Below are 23,176 nucleotides of genomic sequence, written 5' to 3' on the forward strand. Positions count from 1 at the left end.
CTGTAGTTCTCTTCTCTCTTTATGGTGTATTTATTGTTTATTTACTGGTTGTGTCGATATTCTGCCTTTCCTCCAATAACCTGAAAGTGTTGTACAGAGCTCCCTTCTCCTACCAACATCCCTTTGAGGCAGGTTAGGCTGAGGGAGTGTGATTGCCTCAACATTGCCTGGCGAATGTCATGGCTAGGTGGGGATTTGAAGCCAGGTCTCTTGAGTAGTGGGAACCCCAGTGTGGTGTAGTGGGCAGAGTAATGGATTAGGACTCAAGAGACCTGGGTTTGATTGCCCAGCTTTGCCATGGAAACTCACTGGGAGGGAGTGGAACTGGTAAAACCACACCTTAAATACCTCAAATTGTAAAAACCCTATTGGGATCGCTGTAAGTCAGTTCTGACTTGATGACACATAACAACAACTCTTGAGTTGTGATCCAATATTCTAGTCCATATCCCACTGAGGTTAAAGTGCCAGGCAGGGATTTTGAAAGTTCAAATTCAATTACCTACCAAGTGCTGATATTGATTGGGTGGTCTTAGGCCAGTTCATCTTCCTGGGATTTGTCATACATGGTTCTTGTGAAGAGAAACTGGGGAGGAGAAAACCATGTACACTGTCTTGAGCATTTTGGATGGAAACCTGTTTGTGTTTGGGCAACACCTGGAACAATTGCTACAGCTGAAGTGCCTAGAGTACATCTTGGTTGCATTGTTGGATGTGTAAACAGGCACATGACCTTGATGCACCCCAGCACCTCAGCAATTAGTCTCAATTAGCTATGGCAAGTTCCAAAAAGCTTACATGAACATCAGTAGGATTCTGGCCAGTGTAGGAAAGTTGGGATGTACAGTAAATGTAATTAATAATAACAATACACTTTAATTTACCATTACTGGTTTTCATTTTCTTATTTGTCTAATGGCAAGGATATGAAAATCATTTGAAATATGTAGCACCTTGTGCCTGACAACATGAGCATTTATCCTGCTGTTTGATCTGCTCTGGGAAAAGGCTAATTCGATCCTTTTTCTGGCAGCCAGGCAATGTGCCAGTAAAACCCAGATTATCCCCACAGTGTTTCTACCCATACCTGTATGGTTCCTTGTCAGGTGCTACTGTTTTGTAGGCATGGGTATGATCATCATGTTTTTGTTTGATTCCAACATGTGTGATTTCTGGGACTGAACTAAAGTAGTTGGCTGGCTAACGATCATAGCAGTCTAGTGTCTTAATCACCCAGAGAAATGAAAAACTTCTGCTCAGCTTTCTTTTGGAGGGCAGAGGAGAGGAAGTTTTGCATTTCTTTTAAATTGTTGCTAAGCGATGCTTTGTTTTTTTAATTTTTATATTTTATAATACAAAAAAAACACCACATATGTAACAACAAAAATACAGAAAAAATACAAATAGTGCTTATTATACACTAAATTCTAACGTGTACCCCATAAGCGATGCTTTGAAAGGAGTGTTTTTTTAAAGTCCTGTCAAAGCACTGCTGATGGACTGTGTCAGCTAGCAATGATTAAAAAGAAATGGAAAGTTTTATCTCCCCCTCCAGAGTACAGCTGCTTAACAGTCTTGAGAAATCTTTCCTTTTAAAGGGAAAGATTATCTTGATTGTTTTAAACAGGGTCTCTTGAGGTAAAGTGTGATTTCCTGTCCTGAAACCATCCATGGTTTCTGAAACCATCCATCCATGCATGTAGATTCAAGGGTCACACACATACTTCTATGCAACCTTATATGACTTTAAGCAATCCTATTTATCCAAAGTCAGCCTGCTCCAATTTGGTTGTCTAGCTAAGCATAATTCACAAATTTGAGTTATGCACTTTCAACTTCACTGGAAACAAAACTATCCACCTTGAAAAACTATTATACATTTTTGTGAATTAATATTCAAGTGGAATCTAGTTTTGAAAACATAAGCTTTCAGTTGTTGTAGGCCTGTTGCTTTTGCTTCTTCTTCTTCTAGATAGCTCAATGGTTTAGGTATCTGGCTAGAGAGCCAGAGGTTAGGAGTTTGATTCCCCACTGTGCCTCCTTAACAAGGTCTAGACTCAGTGATCCATAGGGTTCCTACCAGCTCTGCAGTTCTAAGACTAACTAATCTGGCTTAGTTGTTCCATGCTGTCAAACCTCATCCCTCTCTTGAAGGCCCAATGAATTAATGACCTCCAAAAGATCAGCCGTGCTTACTTCTTACAAACTTAAAAGCCGTGTGTTACTTTATTGAATCAATCAATCAATTAGTATGGGTTTCTCTATTTCCATTGCCTTCAACTTTTGTTACTATTTTTGTGTTTTTTCCAGTGATTACACTCTCTTATTATTATATCATCAAAGTACAGTGGTGCCTCGCATAGCGAGGTTAATCCGTTCCGGATTAACCTTCGCTATGGCGAAACATCGCTGAATGGGAGAGAAAAGCCCATAGGAACGCATTAAACGTTCCAAATGGGTCGAAAACTCACCGTTCAGCGATGCTTCCCGGGTCCGGCAGCCATTTTCGCGCCCTCGTTAAGTGAGGGCAGGGTGTGAAAACGCTGCGCGTGGCCATTTTGGGGCTTCCGGCGGCCATTTTGGAATCACTGAACAGCTGATCGTCGGGCTTCATTTTGCGAAGATCGGTAAGCGAAACGCTTACCGATCTTCGCAAAGCGAGTTTTGCCCATAAGGGCCATCAGTATGCGATCGCATTTGTGATCACAAATACCTCTTCGCTATGCGATTTCGTCGTTATACGGTGCACTCGTTAAGCGAGGCACCACTGTATAATAGCCTTTACTTAGTCAGTTTAATCTGACTAAAAGATAAAGGTTCCCCTTGACATTTTGTCCAGTCGTGTCCGACTCTAGGGCGTGTAGAGCCAGCATTTGTCCATAGACAGTTTCCATGGCCACGTGACCAGCACGACTAGACACAGAAGATCGTTACCTTCCCATCGTGGTGGTACCTATTTATCTACTCGCATTTACATGCTTTCAAACTGCTAGGTTGGCAGGAGCTGGGACAAGCAATGGGAGCTCACTCCGTTGCATGGATTCGATCTTACGACTGCTGGTCTTCTGACCTTGCAGCACAGAGGCTTCTGCGGTTTAATCCACAGCACCACCACGTCTCAATTAACCTGACTAACTGACATTCTGGAAATTCTTCACTGACATTCCTTATGAAGCCAAATGAGCCCCAGAACTGAGTGCCACAGAATTAAAATTGCTACCTCTTTCACCTTTATTTATCCATTAATTCATTATTACCATTGATTATAATTACTTTTAGACTCTTGCAATTTATAAGCCACCCAGAGACCTCTGGGTAGAGTGGGCGGCATATAAATTAAATAAATAAATAAAATTTCAGCTTTATAGTAGTTTCATTTGCTTCACATGCTTCACGTGTACTGAAGAGATTATGATTTGGGGCTGCAGCAATATTCTTGTTGATATCTAGGGCTGTGGGGCAAACAGCACAATGCATATTAATAATGTTTCCCTATTCCTGACTGAAGAATGGAAATGAGCATTATATACTTATAGTGCTGTTCTGATTATACCAGGGGATTGTATGCTTATGAGCCCTAGATTATTGCCTAAGCACAGTTAATTTAGACACAATTATGAAGTTAATTGACAAGAGGCAAGGATTATGATTTCTTCTGTAATGTTACAACATTTGCTTCTAATAATTGACCTTTCTTCCTCCAGATGCTGGTCCTCATTTTGAAACCTTGGCTCTCATTTTAAAAAACAAAACCAAATGCCTGTAGCAGTTTTTTTTTTGTTTTTTGTTTTTTTTGGGGGGGGGAATCACTTCAACTCTTTTTAAATGTAATGAATTTTCCTCTCCTCTGCCCTCCAAAAGACAGCTGCTTCCCGATTTTGGGATATTAAACACTTCCTTTGCTTGGGGAGAAGAGCTGAGGAAGTGAAAATGAATTTACACACTGTCAGGGCAGCACAGATGTATTGGATCACTTGTATATTTTTTAAATTGAAAACTTCCTCCCAGAAGTGGTGCAAAACAGGTGAGACAACAAGGGGTATTGTTTTCCTTTTCTTTGTGATAATGTCTTAAAAATTAGATTTAGAATCTTCACACAGCCAAATCCATGGCCAGCTGTCAGGCTCTCAACCCAGTCTCTAGGATGAGTCACCAAAAAATAAAAAAAGGAAAAAATTATCCTTCATTGCCCCTACCTATCTCCTCCTGCTTCTGGGAGGAAGTTTTCAATTTTTAGAACATTTTTTTATAAATGTTATAGCAAATTTGTGCTGTCCTAATAGAATGTAAAAAAATAATAGCAATTCACTCCGTCTGTCCCTCCACGGAGCAAAGAAAGTATTTAATTTGCCAATATTGTGAAGTGGCTGTCTTAAGCCACTTCATAATATGGGAAATTGACAGCAGAAGGAGTGTTGACAGCTCTAGTCTTGCTTTGGTTTGTTTCCAGCAATGGTACAGACTGGAAGTGAACCAAAAAGGAGCAATCCAATCAACACCAAAAAAGTAGAAGCCCCCGACAAGGTCCCCAAAAGGTGCTGATAGGAACATTCTGGGGAAGGACAGGTTCACTGTAGTGGTTATGTCATGTGATTGCCAGAAGAAGGAGTGGACCAGCCCATCCCTACAGTGGATCAAATAGAAGGCTAAATGCCTATTTAATTCTGCCCTAAATATTATTTCATATCTTCCTTTTTGACACTTCCATGTATTTTCCCCATCTTTGTTTCAGTCAGTATTGCTAGTTGTGTCCATGAATTTTTGTGTTTCTTTAAAATAGATATTGATCACTTGCCTATTTTCTATGGGTATCATTTTCAAAGACTTGGAGGAAATCTTTGTTTAAACCTTAAATCCCTGTGGCTTACTTCAGATATCTCTCACTAGTTGCCAGCTCACTGTGTGCTTTTGTTCTTCTCACTTTAATCCTGCTATGCACTTGTGCTAGACCACTATATTTGACCTTAGCAACCTGTCCACCTTTCTTCTTTAGTTAGTTTCCATTTTAGTCTTTCCAGTCATCAAAAAGGATCCCGTGTAGCCCTGTCCATCTTCTTCAGCTTCTGCTGTTCTTTTCTCTGCATGGATGTGGCTGGCAATTGTGTTTCTACTGTTATATCTTTTATACCTTAACTGTTCCTGACAAATGCTCATATTGTTAACTCTTAAGAAAGTTCTCACTTGACAGTTCAGGATGACTTTAGTATTATAACTGCTTTGATAGTTGTGCCTCCCCCCTCCATGCCTTAGAGGGAAACCAATGGAATTATTAGATTGAGATATGATACAAAGTAGGGTGTCTTATCTCATAATGAGTGGTATTAGACATTGGAATTCTCTCTCTTTTTAAAAAACAGCTAACTGCCCCCTCACTTTGTGGAACCAGCTGGATGAAACTTTTCCTACAGTATTAAGGAAGAATCCTGTCTTGTTAAATAGGCCTGCTGATTGATTTAATAAGGTCTTTTTTTTCCATTTCCAATGTTTATGGTTTCCTAAATGTAAAAGCAAAACAACTTCTTGTTAAAATCTTATGCAGCAGGTGCTCTGGATGGCAGGGACTGACGTGAAGTCTATTGTCCTTTTCTGCTCATCTGTTTACACATTTGTCTGCATCTCTTGCTGTTCATTACAGTTATCACACCGCTCTTTTAATAGCTACAGAATGTTCTTTTATTTGTGTCTGAAAGTCACATTTTTGCCAGTTGAGGAGTCGGCCTTTGTGCCTGCCTTTTCTTTTATTTTTCTCCTCCCCTGGACTTGGAAATTTGGAATAAGGTGAGGCAGGAGGGCTGGGGAAGGGCAGCGGATAGCAGCACCTCCAGTAGTTTTATATGTTTACCCTATTTCTCCTCCTGCAGCAGGAGTCAAAAGAGGAATGCAGTCTGCAGAAGAAGAGAACAAAGCAACGGCTGGATCGAGCGAAGTTTGCAGCAAAAAGAAAGATTGCACGTAGGTCTCACATGTGCTGGGAAAGGTGGGGGGTATGGGAGAATGAATAGTGCCCAGGATTTTTTGTATTCAGCTGTTACTTCGTATTTGGCAAAAACATCTGTGCCAGCAGCCTAACCATTCTGATTAACTACTTTTCTTTATCAATGGGACAGTTTGCCCACATGTGCCTCAAATGTGCAGAAATTATCATAACTAAAACTGATTGTGTATGTTTGGTGGGAAAAAGGAAAAAGGGCTCATGAAGGTCCTGAGGTTACCACCATGGCTGCGCAAAGCACGGCATTGCTCTCACTTCTTTGTATGGAGACTTTACCAGTGGCTGTGCTGTGTGACAGTTGAGAAATGGGAACAAAAGATTAAAAAAAAATGGCAGTTATCCTTTGCTGCTTCTTTAGGTTTAATTCCTCTCCTGAGTCAATTGTAGATAGTGTGTATAATTTACAGCTATTTGTACAATATTCTAGTTTGCAGATTGTTTTGTTGCTACAATGGAAGAGCACACCATGATTAATCCGCAATGGGTCTCATAGATGACTCTGTCATTGACTTGGAAGTTGAATTCATTGTTGCTTTCATTCTAGGGTGTTGTGTTTTTCAGGCAACTTCACAGACCACATCTTGATGTGATCTCCTCAGCACAGCTGGTCCCTGTAGTTTCTCAGCAGTACATTCCGATTCACTAGATTTGTAGTGAGTGGTGTTGGTTTAGCATGTGGATATAGAATATAACCAAATACACTTTGCATCCAAATCAGTAGTTGGAATAGGTGTCCTCCAAGGGAAGAAGATGCCATGTGATCTGTAAGCAGTCCACTGCAGGTTTCTTTGCGGGGAAAAATGACACCTTGACCAGCAGATGGGAGCAGGAAGGCATGCAATCCCCTGTTTTTACAGAACATCTGTGAAATAGGTTTATTTCAGTGAAGCATGGCACCTTCAGCTTTTATAGGCCAAAATACTCTTCTGTAGGCAGCACTGGTATAATACAGACAGCCTAACTTTTGAAGGTGAATTGCCTCAGGTCAAGAGATCACTGTAGATACCTCGTATGTACACAGTTGCGTGATTCATCACACCAGACAGCAAGTAAGGTGATTGCTCTGCTTTTTGAGACAACTTTTGAGAAGTAACACCAACTGTGTTATTTTGTCATAAGTATGCAAGCAGCTTTTGACCATAATGTTGAAACCTCCCTCGGATCCCATGTACATGCGTGGACTCTGCTTGTCTTTTGCCATGCAGTAAAAGTCCTTCACCCAACTGAGATGGTCTCAGTGCCTCTGACAATGCTAGCCTGAGCAAGAATATTGAGGTTTTCCTCCTGTTTGCTGCTTTGGATTCAGATTTCATCCTCTATATTAGAGCAGTCAATTAGCAATAATTAATTAGGCACATCCACTTACATGTCTGCTCTTTTATTTATCAGAACTATAATTAGCCGTTTAGTGTTTATTTTTAGGCAAATTAAAGTTCATTTCTTTGAAATAAAAATCACTGTCTGAGTTGTAAAGGGCTGCTTGGGTTTTCTGACACATTGGTCTCTTAGAGAGGAGGCTGCCAGGGGAGGGGAGGATTGCTTGACTCCTCCTCTCCGGGCCCATTTAGACTTAGTAAAGTAAATAGTGCCTGTCTGTGTGTGCATGTTTAAAATAAAGCTTTCTTTTCTCCCAGTGCAAATAGCAGCCGTGGGTGAGGGCAAGTAGTTAAAAGTCCTACTCTGCCACAGCTTTAATCTGAATTCCCCTCTCCAATTCTGTGCCATTTACTTCATTTTTAAAAACATCCCTACTGATCACTAATTAACCGAACAACATCACCTCTGATTTAGTCTCCTTTGTGGAGAGGTGATGTGATTCAGCTTTATTCTAAACAGAATAAAGTCTACATCTTTTGCCCATTTCCAAAGCTGGAACATTTCTGGTATTTTTAGTGCTCAAGGCATATTGTTCCTTTCTCGCTTTATAGTTTCAAATCATTTTTAACTCTGAGCTATAATTGAAGTGCATCCGCGATGTCATATTCCTTCCTGGCAGGGTAAAATTAAAACACACAAACCTTGAGAAGTGCTTTCCTTTGAAATGTGGTCTGAGATGTGTTTTCTAAGTCACGTGTATGTTTTAAAACCATTCCTTGTAGTATGATTCTGAGTACAATAAATCCAATATTGCTACAGTATATGTTTTCTGTGGGTGGAGAAGAAAATATTTTATTAATAAGTGTTAGGACTCAAACTGATTGGACTTTGCTTCTAATTCGCTTTGCAAATTAAAACTGAAACATCATTTCCGAACAACCTGCATATTAGCATGTAAAAAGGTTCTGATCTAGTTTCAATTTGTTTAAGGTTGGGGTTTCTTCAGAAATACTCTTAAAACTGTCCCCTTGCCCCCTCCCCATTTGTTCTATAGCATTATCATGAGTGTTTCAGCACTACACCATTAGATCTATCTTTGGTGTGATAGGATGCCCAGCTTTGGTACAAGGGAGTTATGCTGGCCTTAACAAACAAGCATTATGACAAGCTGTTGAGGCTTGCATGCAGCTTAGTGTTTATGTATAACTTCTGCCCCAAAGGCACAGGGCAGTGGTTCCCCATCTGCTGCTTATACTACCTACCTACCTGATAGTGTTGAATTCCCAATACTCAGCTTGTATGTTTATGCCTCTTGAGTTCTTAATGTATTTGCCCACACCACTAACACATACTTAGAATTTCTAATCATCATAATTTATGACCAGCGTAATCAACATCAAGCGCATACAAATTGTGAGTGTTTGCATACAGTGTTTAGACACAATCAGATGTTGAGCAGAATAGTACATGATAGCCAACGGTACGCAGCGTGGTTTCAACAGAACAGATGCCCTGCTTCTCTCAAAAAGGCAGCTTGCTCCTTTTACTTCTGTGCAAGTTGTGTCTTTTGTAAGAGCAGAAACTTAGGCTTTTCAGTCCACCTGTGAGTTTGTAAAGTAGAATAAACACAATTTATTTATCTCTCTAATATGCCAAAATAATGTTTGCCTAGTGTTTTCAGTGTCTTATTTTGCAGTACCAAAGAATAAACAACAAGCTATGTACTGCAGTGTCCTGCTTTCTAGGTGGATTTTTATTTGCATGTTTTATAATTGGTATGTTTGTTTATACAAATGTGTGTCTTTAATTTTTTTACAAAATGAGAAACTTAAGACAGGTAACTATAATTTTTTTGATCTTGTTTCTTTTTATATGTACTGAGGTTCCTTGAAATCAGAACTGATAAAGGTTATCCGAAAAGTACTTAGTTAACAGCTATATTCCAAGGCACAACCCTCCAATACAGTTAATTAGCATGAATTATAATTTTCTTGTTAATTCAAATGTGGTTAGAATAGGTTATTTTTAGTAACTGTAAAACATACATGACAGAATGCTACAAGCCACTGGGCTATGCTACAAAATACACCTGAGTAATGAAGCCATACACTAGAACTATAAAACTGTAAACTGTAAAGATTATTTTAAAAATCACTGTTAAGGTTACACAGCAAGAGCAGATTATCCCTTGCTATACTTGTAAGGTAACTTAAGCTATGCTAAGTTACAGAAAAAAGGAACTAATTACTGTATAAGAGATTCACTATGAATGAATTGCTTCTGGGTTTGCACAGGTGGCATTCAAACTCAGCTACTTTCTCAATTAGATCATTCCACTTCCACTTATTTTAAACTATCCTACAACTGTTTGAATTGCACCAAATCCTTTGTCAAATACAACTGAATAAAATGAATTAAAATTCATGTGCATATTGCCCATTATTAAGTGTTTGCATTACCCAAGCTCTGTCTGTGTGTGTAATGCAGTTCCAGTTTTCTGCCATCCAGTGATAAAGCTATAGTATGGCAGAAGTTTCCTTGGCTCATCAAAACACTGTAGTTTGCTATACTTCTTACCTTTGTTTCAATTAAATATTCAACTAAAAATTTAAAACATCTTATTGGAGTAGTCATGAAACTTATTTAAAATATTTATAGCCTGCCTTATATGGTAAGATCTCTGGATAGGTTATAGGGCTGTATAAAACAATTTAGGAACGTAAAATCTTTAAATCAGTTTAAAATTAAACAGTTTAAGATACATAAAATTAAAACATCAAAACCATTGCTTTAAAAACCATGTAGGCCACGATCCTCAACTCCCAAAGGCTCTAATAAATAAGGATTTGCTGTCTTTTTGCCAAAATAATTCCAATGTTGGTGCACCTAAGGAGAGGACATTCCACAGCCGGGTTGCTACAACTGGAAAACCCCTCCATCACGTCTCCACATAATGAACAGTTCTAAATGTGGGTCTCGGAAGAGGTCTTTCCCAACAGTGATTGGGAAAGCTTATATATGGAGGGACACTTTCAAATATCCAGGTCCCAAGCATTTTAGAGCTTTGCAGTCATCCTCAACACCTTGAATTCAGGACAGAATCATAGTGGTAGTCAGTGCAAGTCCTTCAGAACCAATGTCCTGTGAACTGTGGAATATGTTCCTGTTAGCAGTCCAGCTGCTGCATATTGCACTTGCTGTGGCATCTATGTCATCTTCAAGGACAGTCTCACATGGAGTGCATTGCAGTAATCTAACGAGGAGATTACTAGGGCATGGACTACTGTGTGCCAGATAATTCCTGTTCAGGGTTGGTAATAGCTGTCCCAGGCAGTCTGAGCCAGTGAGGTCACATGAGCCTTCGGTGACAAAGATGAATCCAGGAATACTACCAAATTATGCACTTGCTCCTTTAGTGCAACTCCATCTAGAACAGTCTCCTGCCCAACTCCTGGACATCACCCCAGGAGATTCCTTGTCTGAGGATAATCTATCCTTTCTCTCTGGCCCTATCTCTGGGAAACCAATTGCTTCAGAGGGTCATGAGGCTGGCCAGGGAGATCCTAGGTTCTCAAGGAGGCAACATTGGCTCTGCATCCTTGGAGCACTGCATTTTTGATTTAGTAATGGGTATTGACTGGCATTCTAACCTCCAGGAATGCAGGTGTCTAATGGTACAGACTTCATATGCACTGTGCTGTTTGCAGAAAAGGTGCAAATTGTGGGGAAAGTGGGACCCTCCTCACAAGTAGGATTTCTTCTCTTTTGGCTCTAGTGAACTGCAGTTGAACCCAGAATTGAATTCTGAGTGCTCAGGCTTTTAAGAGCTGGTCTCAGAAGAGTTGCTGCAACAGTAGCTGTGTGTCAGTCCCTGCTTGTGTATCCATTTATTGCCTAGCAGCTCTCCCCTGTGTTTGGCCACCTTCAGATTTTGCTCTTGGACAAGCATGGATAATCATGCAATCCTAGAGCCAAATTCCCATTTTCAGGTTTTTGGAAGCCACACTCCTGAAAGGACAGGACCAAACTATGGTAGGACAAAATGACCACATATTTCAGCTCAGAGTTTTTACTGCCTGTAACTCAGTCTTAGTGGATGCATTTCAGCCTTTTAGAATGGGAAAAAACTGTATAAAAGGTGGGAATGAAAAGGGTGTGGTCATCTGGAGAGATCCAGAAGTCCTGGATTGGGACCATAAGAGAGCTGGATTGGACATCAGGACCTGAAGTTCATCCTTGCTTTGGTGTTGTCCTTGCCTTGCTGTTTGCTCTCTGGTTGGACCTTGTCAACTCACATACCTCCTTGAACTCTGCCTTGACCTTGCCTTGGAATGCAACTTTCAACAACTGCTCATTGCTCTGCCTTGCCTATCCTTTGTAAAGGACAGGAGTGTAGACACCATTTGCAGTCCCTTTCCACATGGCCGAAGAAACACACCCATTAAGTAGAGCAAAATGAAACTATACAACATCAGGCCGTTGCATCAGTATGACCTATCCAAAGGCTGTACCAAATATTGTGTTTTGCTAGTTTTTTTCCTCAGTCCAAATTGGTTATCTTCTGCAGTTGAGAAGTGGGGAGAAGTGAGGCTTAGTGATCCACTATTCTCGTCTGAAGTGTGCCTGCTTCAGTATGCTCTTAAGAAGTATATGGTAGCATACTGCTCCTGCTCCTTTTGGTATTCAGATTCTTTACTTGTGGTATTAAAGCATCTGACCAGTATCCATCTTACCTGGCACGTGATCTGCTTATTCAAAATCCATCTCATTAGTTTATTCTAAACTTCTGAGTATGGCACTTCCTGCTCAGATGCTCTTGTCTTGATGAGAGTTCTGAGAGAGGGCATCTCAGGAATGGGTTGTTGAAAATCATCCTACAGGTAGTTTGACAGAAGTGTGTTATCAGTGCATTCTTTTAATATTCAGAAAAACTGGGAGAGTTGGTGGGAGTTGCTTTTTCATTCTCTCCTCCCCCCCCCCCCCCGCATAGGTATTTTAACCCAAATGAGTGGTGGGCCTAAAAATCTCAGGAAATAGATATTTTACAGAGCAGCTTTGTTTTTGTCTTTTTATTTGTTAAAAATCATTTATTCTTTTTAGAATATTCTGGGAAATCTTTTAGGGAAAAAATCAGGATAGGCAGAGAACGGTGGAATCTTGAGCTAGGAGCAGAGCTCTCCCAAGTTAATTGTTTGGGCTCCAGCATGGCTGGAGAGTCCTGGAAATACAGTAGTAGAATAAAAGAGAAAATGTTCTAGGATGCAGCTAAGAGAGCATCCCAAAATATATTTCATTATCGTTTTCTTTCAGTCTGTGAATATTAAATTGCTTTCTGCCCTTCTGCTGTGCAAACTTTGGGGAAGGTGGCCCACAACTTTTGCTCAGTTTTGTTTTGGGAGGCTTCGCTGTGGAAATACATACATCACAGAGTATTGTGATGTCTGGGGTGTTAACAGTGATTGTGGAGCAGAAAGGAGCGAACACTGTTCTGCTCTGCCAGCAGACTGCACCTTATTGGAAAACTCTGTTCATGTACAGTCCGATGTTCAAAGTCTACCGCTTTCCCCTCTGTACTCTTTGATGCTGCATTGCTTGTGGAAGAACAAAACAGAGCAGCTGCTGGGTGATTATGTGATAAAATAGTTCATTGTGATGAATTCACCTGAAGAGTCAAAGCTGAGATCACTATGGGAACCTTAACTAAATGCCCTGACTTTTTGGTTCAATGATTTGATATTGCACAAAATGCATTACTCTGCATTTAGCACTGTCTGTTCCAGTTCTGAATGTACACAGTAAGGTAAGCTGAGATATAACAGCTTTTGATCCAATTTAGAATTAGTTTTTTTCCCCTTCCTGTGAAGGTGAAAGTCCCCAGACTGGGTGTAAGAATTGAGTTTACAGGGCATAAGAACTGTAAGTCTGCTGCTTTAAATGCTTTCCTCTTTCTTACTTTTTTTCCAGAGATGACAGAAGATGAACAATTTGCCCTGGCTCTGAAAATGAGTGAGCAAGAAGCTAGGCAGTTGAACTCCCAAGAGGAGGAAGAGGAAGAGCTCCTAAGAAAGGCCATTGCTGAGAGCCTCAGTGTAAGTGAAGGTATCTGTGTTGTCCAGAAAGGCCTCTTCTCATTCCCACCCTTCCCTGGTTGGTCAGAAAGGTATTCTCATGGCTGGCCTATCTAAATGTCAGGATGTGCAGTATGTAGTAGGCAGTTGAGACTCCCTTTTAATCCACAAGTCCTGATCTGGAAGCAAGTGGCCAGTGGCAATTTTTTTCTCCCTAGCTACTTATTCTCTTACATTATTTTCCTTCCCAACTCTCACAGCAGCTTTAAAAAAAATGAAAAACAATGCCTGACCCCCATATTTTTCTGTAGTACCTACACAAGCATAGGGTTCAGGAAAATAAAGTGTTGAGAGGCAGGAGTTTAATTTTTCCCTGCTCAATGCAGAGTGGTTGAGATCAAAATCAGAGGCCCACACTATTCCCTCGGGGGGAGGGGAAAGAAAGATGTCCAGCTCATACTAAATATTGAACACTAGGTATCATGTCATTTGATTCAAATTCCAGCTGGAATTCCGGCCAGACTTGTGACAAGGCGAGCTCACAATACATTTTTTACACTTCACTCTGCTAATGGACTTGCTCACGGCTAACATTTAACTTTGCCTTCAGCTACTGTTTCATAGATTAGTGCGGAAGTGTCCATTTTTATCTTTTGCCTCTATAGTATGGCAGTCACTTTGATTTCATAATTAGGAATGTACATTTATTAGGCAAATCACTCTTCTTTGCATGTGTGTGTTTTCTCCCCTCCAGAGCTGCCAGCTTCCTGAGTCTTCTGGTGCAGCTGCTCTGCCTCTTCTTTCCCAGGCACCAGAGTCTTCAGCACAAAGCCACACAGCTGGGCAAGATGATTTTGAGCTCCTTACAGCTCAGCTGCCTTGCTCCGAGTGCCGCTTCCTCTCACCCAGCGACAAAGCTGATGATGAGAATGGACAGACACATGTCGCCAAGAGGCCCTTTGTTGTACTGACGAGGTTAAGCCAGGAGATAGTCAAAAGCTCACTAGCTTCTAGTATAATTGTATCTCCAGGGAAGAGCCAGCCTTTTGCAAGGTCAAATGAAAACTCTTGCTCACCAGCAGGGAGCAGCTCCAGTGACACACCCCTCAGTTTTGGAGAGGACATGCCAGTTACCCTAAGTCCCACATTTCCCCCAAAGCCTCGGGGCATTTGGCCACTGGCACCTCAGAGACTTGCTACAGGAGCATGCAGCCCTCTAAAGCCAACTGGCAAGCTTTTCCAAAACCATTCAGAAAGAGAGCCCCTTGCAGGTTGCCCAGAAGTCCTGGAGAAAGTGCCTTGGGAGCACATCATCTTAAACCATTCCAGCAGTCCACATTCTGAGGTGGAGCAGAGCAAGAAGGCCTGCCTTTTTAGTGAGCCTGTAGGAAAGATTGAAATGCCTGGAAAAGCTGTGTCACTTTGCACACTTCATACGGCTGAGAGGGAATGCCAACGACAAGAAGAGAGAGACACCGTGCATTATTACTGGGGTATCCCGTTCTGCCCTAAAGGTGTGGATCCCAGTCGGTACACCCAAGTCATCATGTGCCAACTTGAAGTTTACCAGAAAAGCTTGAAACAGGCTCAGCGGCAGCTCTTGCAGAAGAAGCCCTTTGGGGAGCCGGTTGTTCCCAACTCATACTCCTTGAGGCAAAGGGAACGAGGGAAAGAGGAAGAAGCATTTGGAGGAGGTGAGGGTGCAGATGAGCAGGAAGGAGAAGATTCAGAAGAGAAAAAGGAACCTGAGAGCATTGCCTGGCTACTGGGTCCAACAAATGGAGAACCTAACAAAAATCTGGAGGAGAAAGTGGCAGAAGGGAGATATTCTGAGCATCAGGTTGAGCGTGCAAGCAGCTCTTGTCAGGTAAATGTTGTTAATGTGGGTTTGGTTGAAATCTGAAGAGGGGAGTGGCTAGTCTTTTGCTTTATGTGGGTAGCTTAGCCTACTCCGAGGGTGGGCAGAAGGCAGCAAATCTCTAGAGGGTTTTCTAGTGTATTGGCAAGGCATCCTGACTTGTAGCTGTCTAGCAAGAGCAACAATTAAAAAATCACCTCCACCTCCATAACATGAAGTCAGGTTGCGGAGACAGAGGGTGTGAAGAAAAACTGGTAATAATACAGTTTAAATTGTTGGGAGTTGTCTATGCTGCAGTGACAAATTTTCATGCGCAGTGTTTCCTTCGTATTCATTGTGTTGCTGGACAGAGAGAGGATAAGATACGATAGGAAGAACTTTATAATCTCTGCAGTAGTTGTTGCAATTTTAACTGTGCCAAAAATTATGTATTCCTCTTGCATTAATTGTTTTCTGAACGTGCAAGTTTATTACTTGCCTGGCAGCCGCTAGGTGTCACTGTTTGTCTCATTTCAGGAGCTAGAGGCAGTTCTTGGCCATAGCTGCTGTTTTAAACAGATTGCTAGTCAGATGAAGTATTTATTGCTGCTGTATTTTAGGTTTGTGTCAGCCTTTTCCAACCCTCATTTTTCATAATGACTTCGCTGCTAGATCATTGTATAACTTTATCTTCTGTCTGACTGAAGCTCAACCTTGTTGTTACTATTTTCAAGTGTATTTGATTGTTTACCCTGGTGATGGAAAGATACTTAACTTGTTTTGTGATATTTATATTCTGTCTTGTAATATTGAACACTCTGAGGAAAAACTGTCAGGTCTGCATTTTCGTTTAAATGCGAAAGTACAGTGCAGCCTGTGCTTCAGGTCTCACAGTCTTGGAGAGGCTATATTGAAACACACCTTAAAGGTGACCTGTGAAGGAGAAAGTATTGGACTTGTGCCCCAGGCTTTGCCTTTTCCTTGTTTATGATAGGTAGAGGTGACTAGAATAGACTTGTGGCAAAGCAGTTTTTATCCCCTGACCTCTGTGGTCAAAAATTCAGGCTCTGTGGCAAAAACCTTTTGGTGAGTGGTATATGATAGCAACCCAAGGGACTCCAAAGGGCCTACTAACACCATTGGCATCTGAGAGAACACTTGTGCTATGCCCCTTGTTAGGACTGAATAGTAATTCCTAATGAATTAGAGGAAGAAGGAGTAGCTCCATAAAACGTTTGACTGCATCCCTTCTACTCTTTCCTTAAGGAATCAGAGCAAATCTGAAGCAATCTTCCAGCAAAAACAGGGAGTAATGAACTTGACATTTAAAATGGCTCTAGGGTCATGGGAAACAAATGGAGTTGTTGGGGCAACCTGAAAACACAATTAAAATGTAAAAAGCTCAAGTTCGAACTCATAAATATACACTAAAGCACTTTCCATGCAGGGCTTTGCTTGAGCTTGACAATATGCTTTGTGGCAGGTGATTCTTAACACACCTTTCCTTTCTTCTGCCTGTAATGGAACATGAAGCTGATGGCAGGTAATTCAAAGGCCACTTTCCTGTTTTTTAAGCCTGATTTGAGCACTGCATTTTTTTTTCTTTGCCATAATTACCTTCAGTGTTCTTTGTCACTATTTCATTCAGGGCCCTTTGTGTTGACAGTAGTTAGAAGCCCCAAAGTATTTAAGATACCAAAATGGCCATTCAGACCAGGCAGCTACCACCACAACCACCATCCTTCCACCGCCTGCCTTGCTGAGCTGCGTTTTGACACTTTGATGGCATCGAATCGATTCTAGCCCCGAATGTGAAATCTGTGTTGTCCTTTTCCTGGTGGTTTGAGCTGCTGGCAAGCCTGCTTGACTGTGCCCCCTGCCGCTACTGAATTGCAGAGCTGTTAATCAAGGCAGTAACTACAGTTACCTTCAGGTCCTCGCTAGAGGTTCCTTGTTCAGCTCTGCTAGAGTGAAATGCTGCTGTAATGGTGACGGAGCTTGAGTGATGCCCTTCACACTCCCCACTGTTCTTCAGGAACAGATATACTCTTCTCTTGTCTATTTGGATGAAAAATGTTCATGATTCGTTGTCCAGAATAAGACTGAAATAAGGTATTATGGCAGATACAGGCTTCATGTCTCCCTCGTTTCTTCTCTTGTAAATTTGGGGCAATGCTTCACACAAGTGAGTTATCCGCACTCTGCTCCACTTCATAGGCTACTGCTTACAGAAGGCAGGAATTGTGTTATAATGTATATGTTTTCAGAGAAAGTATTGCCATGTTCGTCTGTTGAAGCAAAAAACAACAAAGTCTTATAGCATTTAAAAGATGAATTAAGTTTTAATAAGGAAATTTTTAAAAAATTATGAATAAGTTTTAATAAGGAGCCTTGAGGTGCAAAACTGTAGTACATCGGCCAAAACTCTGCTCACAACCTTGGTTCAATCCCAGGTAGCTGACTGGAGGATCACCCAGTCTTCCATCCTTCTGAGGTTGGTGAATTGAGTACCCATCTTGCTGGGGTGTGTGTGGGCAATGTGTAGCCTGCATAATTAAATTGTAAACCACCCAGAGAGTGCTTTAAGTGCTATTGTTGTTGTTGTTGTTTAGCCGTTAAATCGTGTCCAACTCTTCATTACCCCATGGACCAGAGCACGCTAGACCCTCCTGTCTTCCACTCCCTCCCGGAGTGCTATAGAGCAGCAGTATAAGCAGTATATTTTGCTTTTTTGAAAAATGCCCATAATATGCTTTTCTGGACTGCAACTCATTAAGGAGACTTTTGTAGACTCCACCTCATGAAATAGACTAAAACTATTTAGTTGTTAAGGTGCCACAAAACTCTTTACTGATTTTGTTTATGCATTGTGTATCTCAGATATTATGAGAAGAGCAGCCTCATCCCTTGCCATAATTCTTGTTGCCTCCCTCAGTGTTCCAAATCCAGACTGGAAGCAAAGAAGATTGTGTTGCTCGTAACCAAGAAAGCAAGTCTTTGACAGATTTGAACAGCCTTTAAACAGACTCTGGATTCTGAACAAACTGCTTAATTATCAAGCTGACAACTGAGCTTGATGCACTTAGCTTGATTCATTTAGGTGATGTGTTGTTAGGTTATAATTGGATGTCACAGTGGGTCCCTGTTGGGATGTTTCTCTTTTCTTTTGAGACATGAAAACTGCAGCTAGAGACCTGTGTACCAAACAGGTGGACTGAAACAATAATGCTGTGACTAATTCTCCAAGGCAGGGAGGGTTGCTTGGCGGAAATTCCCTCAGTGCAAACTGGCTAGTAACCCTGTCTTTATATGAGGGGGAGAGCGCGTGCACATACAGGAGAAAAGTTAATTTCTTCTCCAGGGGTTATGACACCAGTCATTTGCTTGAGCCATTAGGATGTTTTTTACTTACCTTTTTCGCTATGAGCATTCAATGAGGAAATTCTTTTGCTCTCTTACACAAAACCATAACTTTGGGAGGTGAATTGCTGTAAGCTAAGAAATCTCCATAGGCATTATCTGTTACATGCCAAGTTGTGTGATTCAGTGCGCAATAGATAATGCCTAAGGAAATTTCTTAATTTATGGTAATTTGTATTTAAATGTCAAACCTTTTATATAATGGCACAACATGATTTTAGCCAGTATGTAGCCCACCTTGGCTTGCTATGCTCCACCCTGTTTCAATAGTTTGGGTGTTAATACTATTGAATTTGTCCATTCTAGTCAGTTTGGACTTGTTAGATGTGATGAGTAGCGAGTCCTTAAAAGCTCGGATTTTAGAGTGGCCAGTGACCTTACAGCTGTCTGTCTTCCCTTATGTAGAAATCTATTGAGTCCTACAGCACTGGTAGGTCTAAGAGCCTAGGGAAGAGGGAATGTTTAAACTTTTAGTCTTCTGTTACAGGTAGTAACCTGTGCCTGAAGGAATACAGGTTGTTGTGTTGGTATCACTGTCATTTGTTTTTGCTCAGGTAGGATGGAGTGTTTGAAAAATTAGAGGAAAGGGAGAAGCAAAGAAGAGAGCCTATGAAAAAGAGCATTGTGCCTAAGTTTCCGCCTCTTATTTCTGGCATAGCTCAGTTTGTTTATTATGGTCGAAGGCCAGAAAGTTAAACAGAGTATATATACAAAAATATGGTACACATTTTAAGAAGATAGTCCAATAAATTGAAAACATTTACATAGGTCTTTGGACCTCTGCAAGAAAATGGCAAGGCTTTTCAAATTCAAAGAATCATTTGGAACTTTTATAGTAAAATTCCTTTCTTTCTTTCTTTCTTTCTTTCTTTCTTTCTTTCTTTCTTTCTTTCTTTCTTTCTTTCTTTCTTTCTTTCTTTCTTTCTTTCTTTATTTATTTATTTATTTATTTATTTATTTATTTATTTATTTATTTATTTATTGGATTTTTATCCCCCCCTTCTAGACAGAAGTCTACTCAGAAACACACAAATTCTGCTGTTATAGTATTTCTTATTCAGGATGTGATCACACAGGGAAATAGATTGCAATTTCAACCACTTGTGGAGCCACCCAGTGTGATCTATTTCCTGGCACTTGTATGATAGGTGAGGAAATGCATTCCAGCTCAATCTGATCTTGTGACTAAACTGGACTCTTTTTTTTTTCGATCCAGCTGTAGGCCTTTTATTTTTGGGGGTCAGGCTTGAGTGAATCTCTGGAGGATTGAAAGGTCACATTGAGGGAAATCACTCCTGTTAAAGCAACTGGTGTGATCGGGCACTCATCTTTGCAGCCATCTGATCCTAACACCAGTTAGTCCATTGTCACTTCCATTGACAAATAATGGCAACCCATTTTCCAACATTATAACCAACAGGCTAATTGTGGCACAGGCCTAGTTTACAGTAGGTGTGTTCAGTTCTAAGTCTCTAGGTTCTCAGAACAGCTTGTGGAATCATTATTATTTTTGTCTAGCTGGGAACAATGTTGCAATCACCGTTTTCACTTGGTGATATACAGTAGTATTCCTAACAATCTTTCTCTCAGCTTTGATTTTTGCCAGATTTTTTGGTTTTTGAATTTAGGCTAAATGCTTCTTAGGCATCATTAATCAGAGCTCTTCACTGCCTCCTGTGCTGCCTGGTTCACATAGCTCAGTAGGTGTGCCTTGTTCAACATAGCCTTCTGTTTGTGGTGTGTTGTTCCTTCATGTTAGTAGGTGTGCTGATCCTACCCTGACCTATCAAGTTAATCGCGATGGCTCTCCCATTTTTTCCACCTGTTATTATTCTGTGTCCGAATGATTTCTGGCACTTTTAAGTTGCACAGTTATGCAAAAAGTGGATGCTTGTTATTTTCTTGTTCTTAGGCCTCCCAAGTGCTCTTTGCAGAAGATGTGCTTGAAGAAAGGGAACCTGTGCAGATTACACAAAGGCAAGTATATTTCAAAGAACCTGATTATGGGACATAGAGGCTTGATGGGTCCTTAGGAAGCTGTAACATGGATATTGTGTGTCTGAACCTATGGTCGTTATCTGTTCAAATTATGATTCTCTTCTCTTAAAGACTGTCAGTTAGGAAAAGCAACTCTTTCTTGTTTGCACATTGATCAATGACTTTGGCCCTCTTTTCTCTGAGATCATGGAAATGCATTATTATCCTTCTTACATTACCTTTGTATGTTCCAACAGAGGAGTGTGACCATTAGCAATGTATCTCAATCTTTATATGATAAAGTAAGAAGGCGCCTTTGCAGTAAAGATAAGAAAGTGCCATCCTTGGGATAAACAGCTGACAAGCTAATTTGATATGACACCATACAGCGATAATCAGGGGTAGTGGAAGAAAAGTTGCAGCTGGAAACTTGAAGTGCTCTAAGAGGTACAGGGGTGCCTTGCTAGACAGTTACCTCGCATGATAGTTTTTTCGCTAGACATTGACTTTTTGCGATCGCTATAGCAATTCGCAAAACAGTGATTCCTATGGGGGAATTTCGCTGGACAATGTTTGGTCCCTGCTTTGCAAACTGATTTTCGCTAGTCGACGATTTTGACAGCTTCCTCCACACTCGCAAAACAGGTGTTTTCGGGACCTAAGCTTCGCAAGACAGCGATTTAAACAGCTGATCGGCAGTTCGCAAAGCGGCTTTCCTATGGCCGATCTTTGCTAGACAATGACGATTCTTCCCCATTGGAACGCATTAAACAGGTTTCAATGCATTCCAACGGGGAAATGCTTTTCGCTAGACAATGATTTTGCTAAACAGCAATTTCAGTGGAATGGATTATCATCGTCTAGCGAGGCACCACTGTATATGTACAGCATGTTGGAGAAGAGTGTGTGTGCATGTGTGTGTGAGAGAGGGGAGCGATAGAGAATGAGTCACTTATGTGCACGTGCACATGTGTATTCTTTGAAGAAGCAACAACAGATGTGGAAACCAAGAAAAAATTCCTAATAGTTAAAGCATATTTGTATTCTTGAGATGGTGAGCAATGTTCCAGGAAATCCAATTCAAGCATAAACGAGTGGCTTGTATGGTTGTGGAGGTTCTAAACCCTATTTGCTTTTGATGATTAAATATCATGACAGGGAAGCTACTGCTGGCTTTTCACATTTGGGTCCCTGCTGCCTTCTTTTAGTGAGACCCAGCACGGTGGCTGTCTCTGGGGTCCCTTCGGAGAGGCCTTCTTCCTTTGAGCTTTGGGAGGGAAACGTGCTGGCTAGCGTGGCTCACAGTGGAGGACAGGAAAGGAAGGAAACTGTTGGAGGTGGTGCAGATGGAGAAGATTCGTGAAGTAATTTGCCAGTGAAGTTTCAATATGTGCTGTTCAGCCACATATCTAGCTGTGAAAATTTACATGATTCTCAGGTTAGTTTTCCCATGTTTCATAATTAAAATGCTCTTGGCAGGAGGCCAGTTTTTTCTTTTTTTTGCCCCTGCCCGATAGGCTGTCTTCTCATTGATCTAACAGCATTTTGACTGAATGCTCAATGAAGGAGCAGCCTGGCTGATGTGATAGCTCTTCCCACTCTGCAATTAGAGTAAGGGCTACTATGTGCATAATCTAATAAAGAGGAGGTTCGTTTTACCCTTGTAGTGATTGTACTTGGAATGAGAGATTCAAGAGTAAATCCCTTTCTTTGCTATCACAGTCTGTCAGGAGGTTCTGGGACTGAACACTGGAAAATAATGTCCCTGTTTCTTCACTAGGGTATAATATTTCAAGTCTTCATTAGCCAGGGCCTGATTAGAAAAATTCCCCCAATCTTCACCTAGGGATGGGATTCATGAAAATGGGAAATGTCAGGAGGGTGAGGGCTTCTACCCTTAAGCCTTCTTCCATTCCCTCCTCAAGCTGTGGGTGCTGCAACTGCTCTTTTGATTGCACGAGGTGGTTTGTCCATTTTTCAGGCCACAGCCAAGGTTGATGGAGTACATACAGTCGGCTTGCCAATCTGTGGCCCTGGGATCTTTGTGGTGCAAACAGCAGCTGCTCCTTCATCAGGCTGATAGGATAAAGACTGGTCATTGTGTGCCACTCATCCCAACTTTATCTGATGGCACCTCTGCTTTAAGATGACAGTGGCTGCTGTATTCCCCTTTTTATGTGCCTTAAATCTGGCCATCTGGTAACTGGCGGCTGGCCAGCAAGAGCCCTCTCCTGGGCAACGCACAGGTACCTTGGCCAGTGGGCTTGACACTTCCCTTTGATACTTCAGCTGCCAGAGTAATTTGGGAAATGGCTTTAGCCAAATTGATCTTGCATCCCTGTTTCCTGTGGGCTACTAAGCTTCATTGTTTCCTGTCTTGTGCAAAGTACATTAGACTGAGATTTTAATAAATGATTATATGCTTTGTTACTAGGAGATAGCTGGTACAGCAAGCAATGTGGGTTGACTTCAAATTGATTAGCCCATTTTATAAATGTCATAGCAAATTGTTTAGTGTAAGGCCTTTTGAAGTGAGTCCTGATGGTTTACACAGAGTAAGCTGAG

General features: G+C 41.2%; 1 protein-coding gene across 8 annotated transcripts in view; it reads left to right on the top strand.

The window, feature by feature from the left end:
- Positions 1 to 23,176, top strand: part of UIMC1 (ubiquitin interaction motif containing 1) — a 101,425-nt gene that overhangs the window by 41,922 nt on the left and 36,327 nt on the right. For 6 of the 8 annotated variants that reach the window (XR_013541801.1, XR_013541802.1, XR_013541800.1 and 3 more), the window contains exons 3-6: positions 5,862 to 5,952; positions 13,274 to 13,398; positions 14,132 to 15,244; positions 20,547 to 20,611. Coding sequence is in view for 4 of the 8 variants with exons in the window: in XM_078385578.1 (XP_078241704.1) it covers positions 5,862 to 5,952; positions 13,274 to 13,398; positions 14,132 to 15,244; positions 20,547 to 20,611 (1,394 nt within the window). In the remaining 4 variants the exon portion in view is untranslated. The remainder of the gene's footprint in view (positions 1 to 5,861; positions 5,953 to 13,273; positions 13,399 to 14,131; positions 15,245 to 20,546; positions 20,612 to 23,176) is intronic. The other 2 variants (XM_078385579.1, XM_020790808.3) reach the window with 2 other exon arrangements.

The sequence above is a fragment of the Pogona vitticeps genome, chromosome 2 (assembly GCF_051106095.1).
Source record: "Pogona vitticeps strain Pit_001003342236 chromosome 2, PviZW2.1, whole genome shotgun sequence".
NCBI lineage: Eukaryota > Metazoa > Chordata > Lepidosauria > Squamata > Agamidae > Pogona > Pogona vitticeps.